This window comes from Pseudorca crassidens, chromosome 19, assembly GCF_039906515.1.
Source record: "Pseudorca crassidens isolate mPseCra1 chromosome 19, mPseCra1.hap1, whole genome shotgun sequence".
Classification (NCBI taxonomy): Eukaryota; Metazoa; Chordata; class Mammalia; order Artiodactyla; family Delphinidae; genus Pseudorca; species Pseudorca crassidens.
The window spans coordinates 17,702,662-17,721,090 of NC_090314.1; the positions used below are offsets into that span (position 1 = coordinate 17,702,662).

At 40.2% G+C, this 18,429-nt stretch overlaps 1 protein-coding gene across 5 annotated transcripts in view; it reads left to right on the forward strand.

Moving 5' to 3' along the window:
* SSH2 (slingshot protein phosphatase 2) overlaps nucleotides 1-18,429 on the forward strand; it is a 252,214-nt gene that overhangs the window by 169,079 nt on the left and 64,706 nt on the right. For all 5 annotated transcript variants that reach the window (XM_067715348.1, XM_067715346.1, XM_067715347.1 and 2 more), the window contains one exon: nucleotides 14,467-14,570. In XM_067715348.1, coding sequence (XP_067571449.1) covers nucleotides 14,467-14,570 — 104 coding nt within the window. The remainder of the gene's footprint in view (nucleotides 1-14,466; nucleotides 14,571-18,429) is intronic.

The window sequence follows — 18,429 nt, forward strand, 5'->3', positions numbered from 1 at the left end:
GACACATATATGTGCAGGATTTTTAATTTTAACGTTTAAAAACTGGTGTTTTACATTATATTGACTTTCAAGGCACATTGCTGTGCCCACCCCAGGGAAGCCTCATTTAGGAAGAAACATATCTACAAACTAGAAATATTGATTTGCTGCATTAAATATATTTATTAAAATGTTGATAAGCATGTAAAAATAGAAATATATATTCTTTACCCTGATAGATGAAATATACAAGAAAAGTAAAAGCTAAGTAAAGAGAAGAAACAGATTAGTCCATATATCAGTATTTATCATAAATATAAACAAACATTTCAATTCATACAGCCCTCCAAAAAGAAAAAAAATATGCACTTTTAAGAATACCTTCAGCCACCTTCCTTTTAGACTTCCTGTGGTCCCCTGTGCTTAGGTATTTAAAGGGTAGACCTCTGTGGTGTGTAGGGTCCCCTGATGACTAAGGAAGTCTGCAACACTTACATACACCCTTGCTATCTGTCTATGGCCATGTGAGAAGGTTAAAAGATCCTCCTCAGGGTTGCAACTTTCCTTCCAATTATTGTGCAAAAAATCTGCCTTTGGCAGTTAAAAATAATTTCCTTTTGTTCCTTATGTTTTCCTTTGTCCTGAGTTGCCACTTGGAGTAGTTTTAGGACCTAGCTCAACCAGTACCTAAAAACATTTAGGTGATTGTTCCTACACTGGAGCAAATATGTGATGATTTACCATTTTTCCCTCCACCACATTTAAACACACAGGAAAATTTTAATTTACTCTTGAATCATTTTGATTTTAATATTTTCCTGTTTTTCCAAATCCTAACTAAAATGTTTGGAATTCTCATTGCTTCATATTGCACACTAGAGTATTGCAAAATACTACTGTGTGATCTCTTTGTCCCTAGCCCTCTAATTTCTTATGAATACTATCTGGAAAATAGGGAAGAAAGTGCTGTGGGTCATTGCTTCTGCATGAGTTTATCTAAAAATGTGCATTTAGTGAATTTGAAAAATTAACTATTAAACATTAAATCAGGCATCAGGAAAGCTCAATAAATTAAATTTGCAAGGAAAAGTGGAGTAACTTTTTCACCTGTATTGGTGGTACAATTCTGTGATGATTCTGTAAGACAGGAAACAAGAAACATCAGGTCGATTAAAAAATGTGAGCTGGTTAAGGCCAGAGACTGCCTGCCATTTGCTTCTCTCTTTTCCCTTTTCTCTGACAGCTCCTTAAATTGTCCTTTGAACTTTGCCTTTTGCTGTTTGTTTTTTTCTCTTCCTTCTCATCCTCTTCCTCCTCCTGCTCCTTAGTCATCATCATCATCATCACTAGTATTACTATTTTACAAAAGTTAACTGTTTTTTTACGTGTCAGAACCTAAGCACTGGCAACAGTGTTCTTCCTAGATTTCACTGTGCATCAGTATGGGGCTGAAAGGATCTGTGGTGTGCATTAAGACAGTTACAAATACAAGGATTTTGCCCAAGGACTTTTAAAAAGTCAGACAGTGCAGTGGATAGTAAAGAAAACCAGCGAGTAGATTTAAAAAAGAGTCAACATACTTTGCCATGCCTTTCTCTCTTCCCCTTGGTTTGATAGTTTGAGAATTAGTATCTTTGAGAGACTTTTAAGAGTGCCTGTTGGCAAATTATTTCATTTTCTTAGCCTAGTAAGGTAGAGAACAGCTATAGAAGAACTGGTTAGGCAAGGAAAAATGATAGACTGACGTTCTACAGACTGGGTTAAATTTTTGTGGCCAGTGAATTTTGAGAATTACTTGTAAGGCTGCGGTAAAGTAGTACTGAACTAACTCAATTTAAAACCAAAACCAAAACATAAAACCTTGGTTTTCTGATAATCTGAGAATTCTTTCTTAGAACCCTCTCGGTACCCTACTAGGTGGGCTACAGTGAGACTGCATTGTACAAAACAGGCAAAGAACTCAAGACTACTAAAGCCATGGAGTGGAGTTTCAAAGTACAAAACAAAACAGCATAACTTGGAAATAGGCCAAAATTTGATCCCTGCTTTGTCATGCTGATTGTGTAATTGGTAAGCTTAGGGAAGTTACCCTCAAAACCTTTGTTTCTTCATCTGTGAAATGGGAAGAATAACTTCTGTTCATGGAGTTGTTGCGAGAGGGTGATTGTAAAGCACCAGGCACCGTGCCTGACACAGGGCGGGTACTCAGTAAATGATAGTTACAGCATCTTTAAGTTTACTTCATAGTGCTCAGAGCCAGCACCTAACCACTTCCACCACCGTCACACAACTCCCGGAGAGAACGTTTTGATGGACATGCCATTGTACCCAATTCCAGGTTTTCACAAAAAAAGTTTGTGAAGTTAATGGCAGAGTTGTTGCCATTATCATCAACAAACAATAGCTATTCAGTAGACAGCTTACTGTACAGGTCTGGGGCTTTGGTGATAAATCTGAGCTAGAGAACCAATTTGGGAGGCGAAACAGTCAGGCCTCAGTGATCGTTCGCAATGATTCTTGCCTCCCACTATTTACATCCCTGTGTAGTTCCCTCCTGCATTAGAGCTGACCTATGTAACTAATAGGATATTGCAGAAATTATGGTGTGTCACTTCCAAGGTTAAGACATGAAATACCGCACTTCTGCCTTGTTCCTCCTGGGATCACTTACTCAGGGGAAAGACAGCTGCCATGTCATAAGGTTAGTCAAGCAGACCATTGCATGGCAGAGAGCTGAGGCCTCCTATCAATAGCCATGTAAGGGAGCAATCTTGGAAGCGAAGCAGATCTTCCCAGCCCCGGTCTAGGCTTTAGATTACTTCATTCTCATAAGAGACCCTGAGCCAGAACCACCAGCTGGCCTGCTCCTGGACTCTTAACCCACAGAAACTGTGTGAGATAATACATGATTTTGTTGCTTTAGGCTTCCAAGTTTTAGGGTAATTTGTTATCTATCAGTAGCTAACTAGTCAGGAGTCGTCCTTTATCCTTTATAGGACAGGGTGGCCATGAAAGTGGATGAGGGCATCCAAAAGAGTATATATAGAGCAAGAAGAGGAATGACAAGGAAATGATAGAAGACAACATATTTAAGAGGTTGGCAAAAGAATAGGAGCCCACAAATGAAAATGTGAAGGAATAGAAGCATAGGAGGAATACAAAGAAAGAATATTACAAGGTCATCAACGATATCAAATGGTCAAGAAAGATTAGGACTGAAAAATGCCCATTGGATTTGACTAACTAAAGAAAATCTCAACTACAGTGCCTTGGAAGCCAAATTACAAATGAAGTGGAGACACTGAGACCTGTGCCACTTGCCCTTCCCTATCTCTTTGATTTCATCTTCTACCACACGTCTTTGGCTCACTACACTTCAGTGCTGTTGACCTCCTTGCTATTTCCCAAACCAGCCAAGTACACTTCAGAGCCTTTGCATTTGCTGCTCCCCTACTTTTAATGTTGTTTCCCCAAACAGCCACACAGCCACCTCCCTTACTTCCTACACATCTCTGCTCAAACGTCATCAGAGAGACTTTCCCTGGGCATACCTTATAACACAAATACATACAGCAGCGCTCACTGTTACTCTGCTGCTTTTCTCTGTAGCACTTACCATCATGTGATATCTAAAGGGGCAGCCACTGTGCAGCTCTGGCCAGTTTTTGCTAGGCATGAAGGTGGACATATGTGTTCAGATATTCTCATCTTTCAAGAGAAGCTGGAAATTCTGATTTTTAAGTACAATTAGTTGTAAATGAGTTTCAGAGCACTGTGAAGGTCAGACAATCTGTCTGGTGTAAGAGCAGTGAGCAGGGTAGGGTAGGGTATCTGGCAGAGGATCTCGAGCTGGGATGCTTAGAGAAGTACCAAGTTGGTTCAGTGTCTTGGACACTAAGAGGAGAGAGTCTCAAAAAGGAGAAAGGGATTTGCTAGTGCCCATCAAGGCTCCAGGTGCTAAATGAAAAACAAATTGGTGTCAAGCTAAGACAAGGATCTTTGTCCTTCGGATCTATCACTTGGGAAATCACTGGCAGACTTAGGATGGGGAGGAGTTTCAGAGGTGGGACAGAAGCAAGATGGCAGCAGAAAAGAAACGACTGACAAGGGAAGAAAATGGAGACAGCAAGTATAGACTTGCTGTAATAAAGAAGAGAACTTAGAAGGGGACACAAGATCAAGTCAGGGTTTTGTTTTAAGGATGTGAAAGAACAGAGTTGAGCATGTTTCTGGGCTGAGGAGAAGCGGTCACTAGAGAGAGGGGTGACTAATTGGTAAAACTAGGATACAAGGGAATGGGGTCAAGGACACAGGTGAGAGGGTTGACTTTTGACAGCTGGATGCATCATTCTCTCAGATTGGAGAAAGGCGGTAAGTCCGCAGGTGAGGGAAAGTATCAATAATTGGGAGAAATCACACCAGCTAGCCTCCATTTCTTGATGGTGTAGAAGACCAGGTTAAGTGGAGAGTTGAAGGAAACAGGAGTTGTGATGGGACTTGAGAGCGAGGAGGGTTTGGAGCAGGTAGGGATGGAAATGGTGGGGGGGCTGTGTCTGGAGGGATTAACTGCCCAGCTGAGTCAACTCAGCGTTGTTGCTGTCATCTCTGACATCTCTGTCACTGAGACCATGGATGTGCGCCGGCATCCAGAGGCATGGTTTCATAATCTCCTTAAACATTGGGCTGCCTTTCATTTATTCAATATATATTTATTGCACGTGCACTTAGTGTCAGGTACTATGCTAGACGTTAGAGAACATTAAACAAGGCAGTTGTTCCCGCTCAAGGAGCTTGCTGCTCATACAGAAAATTATAAATAAGTCATCAAAAAATACTATAATTTTAAGCTGTAGTTAGTATTATGAAGGGAATTCAGAAACAAAGAGAACAGATTGCAGGGAAACCAGTTAGGAAATAGGACATGGGACTAGGTTGGTTAGGGAAGGAAGAAAAGCCAAAAAGAGGTAGATGGCTTGGGAAAAAACTGAGAAATCAAGGGGCCGGAGTCTCAACCAGGTTGAAGAGAGAGTGAACACATGAAGGTCACAAGAGAGGGGGTTGTAGTCAGAAAGTGGGAGTTTGGCTTCTGAAATCAAGTCCATCAAACTCTGATGCCTTCGAAAGGGACTCTGGGAATTAGAAGTCTAAATGGAGTCCAGGTGAAGGTGTTTGAAGATCAAGGGGACAAGAAATTTGGGGACAAGCTGTTGGATGTTCATCTCTGTGAACAATGGAATCTGTTAAGATCGTAGTAGGAATCAGAGTTAAAAGAGAGAAGATTGAGCAAAATAAGGAGTAAATTAAAGCTAGTGACAAGGATGTCAGAAGGTGACAGCAACAAAGACTAGAAGGTGCCCTGAGCCTCACAAGAGGCTTTGCGTAAAGGTGAAAGAGAAATGGTCCGAAAGCAGGAGTTGATGTTTTGGCCAAGTGCTTAAAAGCCCAACTTACATTCCTTCTGCAGGTGTGTTTAAAATACCTGGAAAGGCATTTGTTGAATCATGCAAATGAAATAACATTTCAAATGCTGAACAGTTTTTCTTAGTTAATCTCCTTTTGTTTTTTGTTTAATCCCACCAACTATTTAAAATTTGGTGCTAAGTAATGTTGGTCATGTCTCTTGGTGATCAGTACATCCAGCACTTTAAATACTGAGAAAGAACTGTTTAGGTCATTTAGTCTTTGGTTCAGACAGCTTTTAGGCTTTACCTTTTTGAAAGGAAAGTATTTAGGTCTAGAGTTTTGGACCACAGGACTGAGAAGCTTTATTAATTCAGCCTGTAAAGGAAATGGGCTCCTTTGAGCTGAGGTGGTTTCTCCACTCCTTGGAGGAGGACCTTCTTGAAAACAAAACTCCCCAGCACTGTCAGTCATCAGGCGGACTAGGGTCCGTTGTGTTAGGAAGTGCCTGAAACCAACTCCTTTCATAGGCACCTGCGGTTTTCGTTTTTGTTTTTTTTTTTTGGTGGTGGTGGGAGAGGGGGGAGTATTTGTTTTTATTTCTCTGAGGAGGGGTAGGTGGAATATTGGCAAATGGCTGTTGGAGATGAGGCTGAGACTTGGTAGAGTGGCTGCAAAGGGACAGAGATTAGAAGGTGGCAGTAGTGCCACGAGAAGTTCTGGTCTCTGAATCTTAGCTCAAACTCAGAAGTGTTTGGGGGCCAGACTTCTCAGTGTAATTCCAGGGGTGGTGGCTGCCTGGAGGAACTGGAGAGAGTGGCTGCTCTTCTCAAAGGTATTCAGAAATTAAAATGATTTTACATCTGTGCTGGTCTCACAAAATGTGCTGAATTAGGCCTGCCTACTACCAGTTGGAGCCATGACCTAGACCCTCTCTGAGGGCCCTCCAGCTCTGACCTTTCATTATTTGGTAGTACTTCAAAACTCCAAACCAAAATCTAAACACTTTTAATCCCTGACAGGAGGTCGGGTGTGTATATGACCAGACAACATCTAGAAAGAAGCACCTTTGGTCTGAGAGAAGACTGCAGAGGAACCAAGGGCTGGTCAGGCATCCACTTCTTTTCCCATGTAGGCTTTCTTGCCCTCCTGCCTAGGCCTCATGGTCTTTCTTACTTCTTGTTTTTGGCATCTAGTTTTTGATATTTTTTTAAAGCAATGTTTAATATCCAACAAACATACTAAAGGAAAAAGAAAAAAGAAGCAACTTTAAGAAACAGCATGAAAGTATTTACCTCATGGGAGTATGTCTAAATATTTCCCTATCCAGACCTGAACTTTGTTTTCAGGATACCATGAAAAGTAGAACAAATATCACACCAGGCTTTGCCATGAAATCCTGCCTTTGTTCTCTTTAGATGAACTGACCAGATGTGTTTTTAACTTCTGGTTGCTTCAGATTATTAAGTCAGCAAATATGTCCTGTTATGGTAACCGCTAACTTAAGATAAAGGGTTAAAGTGCCGCCCTGGGTTTCAGATGACATGGGCCTTAGTCTATGCTCCACTGCTATCTAGCTGTGTGACTTGGGGCAAGTCATTCACATCTCTGAACTTCAGTTGCAAGCTTCTTTGTTGCAAGCTCAGAAATGAATTTTAACTATCTTTTTTTTTTTTTTTTTTTTTTTTTTTGCGGTACGCGGGCCTCTCACTGTTGTGGCCTCTCCCGTTGCGGAGCAACAGGCTCCAGACGCGCAGGCTCAGCGGCCATGGCTCACGGGCGCAGCCGCTCCGCGGCATGTGGGATCCTCCCAGACCGGGGCACGAACCCGTATCCCCTGCATCGGCAGGCGGACTCTCAACCACTGCGCCACCAGGGAAGCCCTGAATTTTAACTATCTTAAGCAAAATATTTCTTAGAAGGATGTCAGAGCTTACCTAATGGATGGGAGACTAGAAGACCAAACTTAGAGAACAGGCAGGAGCAAAGGGCATTCGAGGAACGCCCAGGAGCAGGAGTCGACTGTGCTGTACCTTGCTACTCTCCCCACTATGAATGTGACCATCCCCCATTCTCCCTACTCACTTGGGTCACTTGCCTGAGATTCAGGAGAGAGTTTCCAGCTGGCCAAGCTTAAACCACATGCCAGCTTCCTGCAAGGCCCCTTGCAGTTCCAGAGTTGGAGGGTCACCATGACCAGGCACATTCCCAAAAGGAGACTAGGGTGAAATTAGAAAGGAGAGCTCTATTGCTGGACAGCCAGAAACCACAAATGTCAACTCAGATGTGCCGCCATCTGTAGTAATTGGAAGGTTGAATTGTACGGCCAGTGATAAAATTATTGATCCTAGATTGTGTTTCTATCTGGACATTTCTAAGATGTACATGTTTGAGGCAAAAATGGGATGGTTACAAGATCTTATCAGTAAATGAACATTCAAAAAGGAATATTCTGGGGTTTTTCCCCCTCCAATTTATCGTCTGTAGGGAAAGGACCGGGAAGATTAGTCCTGATGGCATTTGTCCCTCAGCCTTGAACAGACAGACCTTTTTTTTTTTCCTCTTAGATTGTAGAAAAGTAGGAAAGGGGGGAAAATAGCTGCATCTGAAGGTAGTTGTGCTGGGCATTGTGCAACAGAGTTTAAGAGGAAGATTAGCTGGAACTAAAATGGTCTGGTGGTTGTAGTTAATGAATAAGAACTGCCTTAAGCTCTTATCCACTTTGCCAATAACCAGTTTACTAATGTACACCAGCCTCTGCTTGTCTGCTGATAGAGAAAAAATCCTGCTGCCTGCATTCATAGGCATGTATCTGGGAGTTTATGTCCGGGGTGCAGAGAGGGTCCCAGGTATCCATTGCCATTCCAACACTGTCACTTGAACGTATGGCCTGTATGTTGGAGATGGGGTTGGGGATTGTTTAATTACAGAGAATAGTGCATACAGTATTTGGGTTTGGATTTTCTCCCGTTGTAATCTAAATTTCTTTAGGATTACAGAATCAAACTTTTCTTACTACCTGAAGTGTGCTTTTGACTTTTGTAGCCATGTTTCATCCATCAAGGCACAGTGATTTTGTCCTTCCTGTGTTTTGGATTTAGCCAGACTTTTTCAGTAGGCACTAGTATTGATAGCTCTGTAGTCCTTTGGCCTCTGGTCTGATATTTGAAACTTTTTATTATGAACTTACCTTTCTGTGGGATGTGGTCACACTGAGTGGGGACATGAATTCCTTTCCACCTAATGGGATTGACAGAGCTGCCCTAGTACCTTGAATCTGAAATTAAGCAACTAAATTAGCAGAGAAAGCTTATCAGGAAAGGGAGAGTGTTGTTAGGAGAGTGGAATGTATTTGCAAATTTCCCATAAGTGAATATTCTTCAAGATAAAAATATAACAGTTCAGATTATGTGTATTCGAATTTTACATAAATGCTAACTAGCTTACCTTGTGCAATAACATTTTGTGCCATCAGTATTACACAATAATTTACCTATGAATTTTGGCTTCAGGCAGAAATGCCAAACAAACTCAAGAGTTTGGCATTAGAAACATTATAAACATGAAAATCTACTTTCTTCATTTTAATGTTAAAGTAAAAGCATTACACCCACTTTATGAAACTTGATTTCCCATAGTGAATGATTCATTTCATCTCGTGTGTTACATGTAAAACAGAAGACTGTCTGTCAAACTAACATGTAGCAGTTTGGCCAGGTGTGTCATTGCTTTGTTTTGCTTCCTTGGCCTTCCTGCTGGTCATGGATGACCACCCTGGCCACATTCCTCAAAGGTTATTCTAACTTGAGAACAGTTAAGTATTTTCTTCACTTAGTTGACCTTTTCCTCTACACTTTGCCTGAGAAGAAACTGCCAGTAAACGAGTTTCATGCTTTGCAAAGTGCTTTTGATTGGGAGAGATTGGCACAGAGTGCTTTCCCAAATTATTTAAAACAGAGTGCTCCTTCCTCTGTTTTTGAGACTAAAACGCTACTGTCATTCCCAGTTCTTTTCTCTGCTGTCCAGCCCATCTGGATTCATCTCTCAGCCAGATGTTCTTCATTCCCCTCAGTAAAGTCTTTCTGTTCATGGCCTTGATAGGGGGAACAAAAAAGGAATAAGAGTTGAGATCTGAATGGATTTCAGTCCTTTTCTTTCACTTCTGTCTCTACTTTTCAATTCTGTGCTGTTGAAAAGTTCTGTAGGGAAGGCATCGTGTTTCATCTTCCATAAACTATATCATAAAACTAGAACAACATAATAGAGAGTGAGTGATTCAGAGCATGAGCTTTCAAGTCAGAACTTGGTTTGAATCTTTACTCAGAGGATTGCTAGCTAGCTGTATGATCTTGGGCAGATAATTTACCACCTCTGAGCCCCTCAGTCTCTTATGTGTAAACTGGGGGTAAAAAATAGTACCTACTTCATAGGATTGTTGTGAAGGTTAAATGAAATAATGTAAAGTGCTTAGCTCAGTGCCTGGCATACAGTTGGCATCTACTCAAGTTAGCTGTTATTAGCTCAGTTCATGTATCAAACTAGGGATGACTTTCCATTTGTTGAGCAAGTGATCTTATGGCAAGGGAAGGGTAGATGTTCTTCAGACGTATTCTAATAAAAACTGGAGAATGTCACTGTCACTGTGTTAGAAAGATGATCCTTGTCATTTTCTCATCAAGCAGCTAATGACTCTCCAACTTTAGATTTGGAGAATGTTCTTTATCTTGTGTTTTCCTTAATATGGGGGTTCTTAAGTCCTTTGAAGTTTGTGTTTAACTTGGACATCTGTAATCACATACAGATGGCTCCATAGAATTTACTGGAGCATTCCTCTTCCTGGGCCAGGCTCTAGATAACTGGTCAGTTCAGAAAACATGTAAAAGTTTTCACCTGCCTTTCTAGATTTTAAATTAGAGACCAACTCTGTGTTGATTGAATCTTTAGCCAGATGCTTCAGAAAGACAAATATTTACATAAATGTCTCTCACTATTCTAGCAAGATATACTAAGCCTTTACCTTACACTGAAGTACATGTGATTAAATATACATATTATTTTCTTCATATGCAAATAAAGCATATAATTTTCAAGTTGAAATTGATCCTGCTAAACTCTGGTGATTTCGAATTTTATTTTTTCACTTCCATGCCACCATGTTGCCATCCCATCTTTGATAGCGTTTATAGAACTTTGACTTTTTTTCAGTGATGAAAAGGGTTTTTTGTAATTAGCTACACTTTCATTCCTGGTCCCCTTGTGATCAACAGTTTATGCCACTTTTGTGATAACTGGGGAGTCATAATCTGGGGCCACAGAATAAAGAGGATTGATCGTACCATCCAGAGTGTATCTGCCATGACTCTCTGGGGGCCTAGATCGCACCTACTAGGTCAGTCTCCTGGCCCAGCTGGACCTGCTGTGCATTTTGTTGTATCAGAAAAGTTTATTGAGATTTGTATAAATGACTCAAATAGAACGGCATCTTTTCCCTTATACCAATTGTGACTTTGACTCCTGGTTTTTCTTTTATAATCAGAAATTTTCCAGGTAGCTTTGAGTTAACCAAGGGCCCTTGTCCTCCACCCCAATCCTCCCCTTGTGAAAGCACTACATACATTTTATTTTATTTTATTTATTTATTTATTTTTTTGCTGTACACGGGCCTGTCACTGCTGTGGCCTCTCCCGTTGCGGAGCACAGGCTCCGGACGCGCAGGCCTAGCGGCCATGGCCCACGGGCCCAGCCGCTCCGCGGCATGTGGGATCCTCCCGGACCGGGGCACGAACCGGCATCCCCTATATCTGCAGGCGGACTCTCAACCACTGTGCCACCAGGGAAGCCCTACATACATTTTAAAGAAGACACTTAAGAAATATGCTTTAAAGCATAAGCCACAAATGTATCTAAGAATAATATTCCAGAAGTCTAAAAACCAGGAAGTTGGTGTGTTTGTCAAAGAGAAACTACTTTTGTCTTACAAAAAGAATGACTGAAATAAGCTCTCAACAAATATACTTCTTTAGTAGATGTAGAGACCCCTTTGTGTACTGGAAACTAAAGTGCCCATAGCTGTAACTTGCCTGCTGATAGGTAGACTATTTAGCCTTTATTTTTAAAATATTTTCGTTTAGTAAAACAGACAGTTGCTGTGTTGGCAGCAGTGTGAATGTCATTTCCTGTCTGTGGTGTACCCCACTCATCCTGTCGCTCAGACATTTAGGTTGTTCCTGTAATGTGAGTGAAACAGAGTGACCCACAGCAGGGTGACATGTGCATACCACAAATGTAACAAGAGACAAGACTTGTGCAACAGACCACAAGAGTGCAATGCTTTATTTAAAGATGAAAACAAAACAAAACAAAGGCAGCCAGCACGCACAATTGTAAAGTGGCCGCTGTGGAGTCTTGTGTTTGTTTTTAGAAGACATATTCCAGTCTATTTGGCAAGTTACCTTAAAGGTATATCAGCTTCATGCCACATGATTAAACGATAAAATTGAATCAAGGACTGACAACTGTTATAGAGATGATTTAATTTCATTTAATCGATTAATTTATCATCACACATTTGTATTTTACAGCCCAGTAATCTGCCACATATATTGAATTCTGTAATCATTACTTTTTACCTGTGAGATTACAGAATTTCTATTTTCTTGTCCTAAATTACAATTCCTGTTTCAGGGATGGGTCAGATAAAAGAGTATGGGGGGAAAAAACCCCTGGAATGAATTCATTTACCCATCAAATATCTGTCAAGCACTTAATATGTGCTTGGCACTATTTCCAGTGTTGAAGATACAAGAGTGCTGAGCAAAATAAAGTCTTATTCTTCATGGAGCTTATATTCTATCATAGGGAGATGACCACAATCAAGTACACAAGTGAATAAATATAATTTTAGCTTATGATAAATATCCTGAAGGAAACAAAACAGGACAACAGGATAGAGTATGATTGGGATGGGGCGAGAGGTGATGATATTGGAGCTGTGACTTAAATAGTGACAGGCCAGGAGAAAAGTGTCCCAAGTAGAAAACAAAGAGCACAAAGGCCCTCAGAAGGGGCCTGAAATATAGAAGAAACAGAAAGAAGGCTAGTGCAACCAGGTCATAGTGAACAAAAGGGGAGATGGTATAAGACCAGAGAAATAACTTCTTATCAGCTGTTAACAGGGCCCTGAGGTCCCAGCTAAGGACTTCAGGTTTAATTTATACATAAAAAGGGAAGCTGTTGGTGGGTTTTAAGCAGGAAAGTGACATTATATGATATTTATCTGTATATTTTAAAGCACTCTGGTTGCTGTTTGGTAAGTGGATAGTAGTGATACAGAAATAGTTGCAGACAGACCAGTTTAGAGGATTTTTGCTGATATAATGTCTGGGGTTAGTTTCACTTCAGGGATAGGGCGAAAGGGGTAAAGATATAGAAAAAGCAGAATTGCCCATGAATTGAAGCTGAAATGTATGAGAATGTGGGGGGCTCATGTATTATTACCTCTACTTTGTATATGTCTGAAATTTTCTGTAGTAAAAGAAAACGTTTTAACGGTAGTCTAAGTGAAAAACAGTGGTACCCTGGACCATTGTCAGAGTAGTAATGGAGCTACATGGGCAGATTCAAGATGTATTTGAAAGTAAATCTCATAGGTCTTGTTGATGGATTAGATATATATTATTGGAAATAGAGAAACCAAGGACGACTGTTATATGTTTGTACCAAACAACTTGGGTGGATGAAGCTAGGGATCAGGTTTGCAGGGGACTCAAGAGAATAGTTTTGGCAGTGTAAATTTGAAATGCCAATTAGTTTTCCAAGTGGAAATGTTGAGTAGGGAGCACAGTGTAATTTACAATACATTAGCTAACACTGAATGGTGTACTCGCAAGCAATCTTGGAATCCTTCATTATGTGTTTCTAAACTTTGCCATTAATGACTTAGAAGTTCTATCCTTTTCAGATTCTGTAGATAACATTGAAAGGCTAAGTCTGTCGATATGAAATAATTTAGATACAATTTCTGTTTTCTGTGGATATCCACTAGTAATTGTATTTTGAATAGCCTCTCTGCTGAGCAGTAGTTCCCCACCTCTGTTGAGCTATCATTCACATAAAGGATGTTAACATGGAGGGCAAACTCCATGGGTTGACCAGACTTCCTGTGCACTACTCCTTTTCAATCATATGGAAATGCAAGTTTGTGAAAGTAAAATTTTGAGTAACACTTTTAGTGTGATGTGTGTATATTTTAAATATAAGTCTTTTATGCAAACTTTGGATCTATTATTAGTAGCTAAGCATTGTATCGAATTTCACGTCTGATTAGAATGCTGTTGAAACACCATTATTGACAACCATAGATCTATTAGTTATTGATAACCATAAATCTGTTAGCTCTGTTACTTGTTAAAGTAATATTTATTAAGGGCACCACTCTAAGAAGCTTCTTATTCTTATTGATTCCTCACAACAACCTCAATTTATTTATTAATCCCTGTTTTATAGGTAAAGAAACTTAGGCCCCCTAAAATTCACTCAAGTAGGAAGTAGTAGAGCTAGGATTCAAACCCAGGCAGTCTGGTTCCAGAGCCTTTACCCTATATTTCCAAAGCCTTCACTCTTAACTGCTACCATGTAATGTATATAGAATATTGTAAGTTTTGTTTCAGAAAAATTATAGTAGACAAGACTGTGTGAGTAACCAGAGTCTCTCTTTTTTTTTTAATTTAAGTATAGTCGATTTACAATGTTGTGTTAGTTTCTGTTGTACAGGAAAGTGATTCAGTTATACATGTGTGTGTGTGTGTGTGTGTGTGTGTGTATACACACACACATACGTATTCATTTTCATATTATTTTCCATCATGCTTTATTACAGGATATTGAATATAGTTCCCTGTGCTATACAGTAGGAAGGACCTTGTTGTTTATCAGAGGCTCTTTTGATTTTATTTTTACTTCATCCCATGAGGTTGGAACTTTAGAAAAGGGAAGAGAAAACAATCCCAAAGTCGGTCTTCATCTTACTGTTTGATTTTCTTCCTTAAATTACTTGTTTATTTATTTATTTTTACTTTTTCCTTATAGCATCAGCGAGAGCTTTCTAACGGTCAAAGGTGCTGCCCTTTTTCTGCCACGGGGAAATGGCTCATCCACACCAAGAATCAGCCACAGACGCAATAAGCATGCAGGTAAAGCTCCACATATGCCACTCCTTTTCTTGGTTTCTTTACCTTTTGTTCTAAAAGACTGAGTACCTCATCGCCATTTCTTCAACAGTTCTGTAATGGTGAAAGAAAGCATTGTACTATGCTGTAATCACTTTTCTTTCGCTCTCATGGACCATATTTCTGGCACTTAGCAGAATACCTTATACACGAAGTAGATGTTCAACAATAAATTTTTGTTGGAAAAATAATCAGGCACAAAAATACACTAATGAAGTCTTATGTGACATCTCAATTAAGGTTTTGGTAATCAGCTAAAAGATGTTCAGATGTTTCTTCAGACTCTATGCAAAATCGATTAACCAAAGATGACTTTTTTTTTCTGTCTGCTCTCTAGTGATGTTATGAGGAGACTAATATGGCATGTTACTAATATAAATAAATTCAGTAGCACTATTGTGTTAACAAGAGTTACGATATCACATATTAAAATACCAGTTCTTAAATACCAGAGTCTACTTCTTGATTGTGTTCACGCTAAAAAGACTGGAAATTTAATTCAGAGGACTTTTATAGAAATAAGGAATCATCAAATAAATGTTCACTTAGGGATAAGTGTAATACTCTGATTTTGAAATAACCCACTAATATTCTGCACCCAGTACCAATATGAGGCTTGTTTCCCCACACATCCAAGCAATTCTCAGACACCAGCTGGGTGTCCTGCAATTCACCTCAATTCTGACACTATCTACCTGGAGATAGTGTCAGATTCCACAGGTTAAGGGCTCAGTTGTATAAGGCTGCCCCCCTTACCCCCAACTTCAGGTGCCAGTCACAAGTCCGGGTTGTCTGTAGATTGGAAGTTCCAATGACCCCCTCCTTGGGTTTGTTTAATTTGCTAGAGCAGCTCACAGAACTCAGAGAAACATTTTACTTATTGGATTACTGGCTTATTATAAAAGGATATAACTCAGGATCAGCCAGATGGAAGAGATGCGTAGGGCAAGGTATGTGGGAAGGGGCACGGAGCTTCTGTGCCCTCTCTGAGTGTATGCCCTCCCCAAATCTCCATGTGTTCACCAATCTGGAAGCACTCTGAACCCTGCCCTTTTGGGTTTTTGTGGAGGGTTCATTACACTGGTATGATTAATTCAATTGTTGGCTATTGGTGATCCATTGAACTTCCAGCCCCTCTCCCCTGCCCAGATAAGGAAGTTCCAACCCTCTAATCACACGGTTGGTTCCCCTGGCAACAGCCCCCATCCCTAGGTGCTTTCATAGAGTCAAGTCATTAATAGAACAAAAGACACCTTCTTTGCTCCACATCACTTAAGAAATTCCAATGACCACTGAAAAGCAATTATACTCCAATAAAGATGTTAAAAAAAAAAAAAAGAAATTCCAATGATGTTAACAGCTCTGTGCCAGGAACTGGACAAAGACCAAATATATATATATTTTATTATAAATCACTGTATCACACCCACTAACAGTAGTGTACGCATTTAATATTTCCATATGTTAGACTTCTCTAAAGTCAGGTGCATTGTGGTGATGAGGTTAAGAAAGAATTGAAGAAAGTTGGTCTAGAGAAAGAGGTCTCCAGGTATAGGATATCCACAGTTTAAAGGAAGATAATCAGCCTTATGCCTCTCTTCTAACAGCAAGCCTAACTTGTGTCATTTTGGGGGAAAAAAAAAAGTCAGTTGTCCTGAGGACACCAATTAGAGAAATCCCAATCAGTGCTATACAAAGAGTGTTTGCTTATTGTCCAAAATGTGCCATTTTGATGACGTGTGATGTCCAGGAGTGGAAGCAATTGGAATTACTAAGGAGAGAAGAAAGAAGACTGTAAACCTTGAGTGTGTAGGTCAGAGGTGAAAGCCAGAAGTACTGTGTCCCGTGGAGCCAGTAGTGAGTTTAACTCCAGTGCAGGTAATCTTAGCTATTTTAGTGGCTGCCCTACTTCTTGTTTGGACCTTCATCTAGTTCCAAATGTAGCAGCTCAGAATTATAATCCATCTCATTGGACAGTATTATCCTCCTACCAAAACTCTCCAGCCGTGGAAAAATTTTAAAAGGGGCAGGTGAAAAAACTCTTTGGAAAATTAGCTTTGTACTACATTTTCTAAAAACCTTCCTCTTCAACGCCAACCACCAGAATCAAGGGGGGAACTCCTCCCCAACGCCACAAAAACTTGAATGCACAGAGGAAGTAGACCCAGCTGAGCTTTGGGTTTCTGTTTGGTGTGGGTATTTATCACAGTAAAAAGAAGACAAAATATTGGTTTAAATCCAGTGTGTCTGACTAAGATGTTAGGCAAATTGCTCTGTGGCATGTAATAGTAAGTGGGGTCAGTGGCTTTTCAGCTGCCACCCAGGTTTCTACTTGACCTTGTTCACTTAGCTTTCTCCATACCAAAAAGAAAAGCAGATTTAACACAAGATGAATGGACTTTACTTGTGATCCAGACCAGAACAGATGAGGCAGTGTGAGTATAAATGCAGCTCACAGAGCCAGACCTTCACATAAGCTGGAGCTCCCTTGGCTGAGCCGGCAGTAACTGAAAGATGATGGCAGAATTGCAAGCAGATCAAGGGCTTACTCTGTCTAATTGTACTTTCTTATGCATATTTCTTGAACGAGTTAGAATTTTATCTGGGCTTCATTAAAAATATCCAAGTACTTTTTTGTAATCAAAAAGTGATATTATAAGTGAATGTCTGCTAACAGTTTAAAGAGAAACAACCAAAAGTCTTTAAAATCAAACTGAAGTCTAAAACTTGGCTACCCGCAATGAAGTATATGAAAACAAAATGTAGGAAAAGGATCTTAATGGTACGGGTATATTGCCTCTATTAGTCTCTGTGAAGGACAGTTTCCCAAGAGGAAATACCTCATGGCAGTACTTTTCACCACTAGCGAACCTGAACTTCCACATACCCAGCTCGCGTAGGAAGCCCTACTGTAGGGGTAGGGCTCCCTGACTTTTGTCGGACCTTCTAAGAAGGTCCAGCTAGATATTTGGGCCACTAGTGCTTGGAGCGGAGTCTTAGGGCTGCTGTTTGCCCAGAAATGTTTCTCCTCTAGAAGTTCTCCATCCTGAAAATTCTTTCTTTAGGTTATTTGTCCTGAGAGAACAAAAGGAAACTTAATTTTTTAAAAGCCTGAGCTGCTTACCTCAATTGTAACTGTAGTCATTCTTCATTGTTTATACCTAACACTTTGTCTCCCCACGCTGATTCTTTTATTTTTAACAGAAAGGGGAGAATTCCCTGGTGGTCCAGCGGCTAGGACTCCACACTTTCACTGCCAGGGGCCCTGGGTTCAGTCCCTGGTGGAAGAACTAAGATCCCACAAGCCACAAGGGACAAACATACTTGTTTGCCAACGTACTTTTTTTTTTCTTCCTGTCTCTCTCTACTTCTTGCACATATCAGCATTTCATCTCATCATTAACAGCTGTGAAGTTACGTGGATGAAAATTATGTATGTAGATTCCAAGACCAATGTGAGAACAGGTTACGGTGGCATCCATGATTATGCAGCCACATTAGTCACTTTAGACTCTTGAAAAAGGGTTGGTCAGGAATGAAGTTTTTTTGTTCTCTGATTGTTATCGTTTATGATAGCACATTATCTAATTATCTCCTACTAGCCAAAGCTTCCGATTTTCTAGTACAGAACAGGGAAATTGAGGAAATCTATAATAGTTTAATACAAAGAAATTTCAACTTAGTTTTATAGGATGTATAAAAGCAAGTGAGGATTGAAATAATGATTGGCTATTATTTATTTATTTATTTATTTATTTTAGTTTTGGCTGCGTTGGGTCCTTGTTGCTGCGCATGGGCTTTCTCTAGTTGGCAGCGAGCAGGT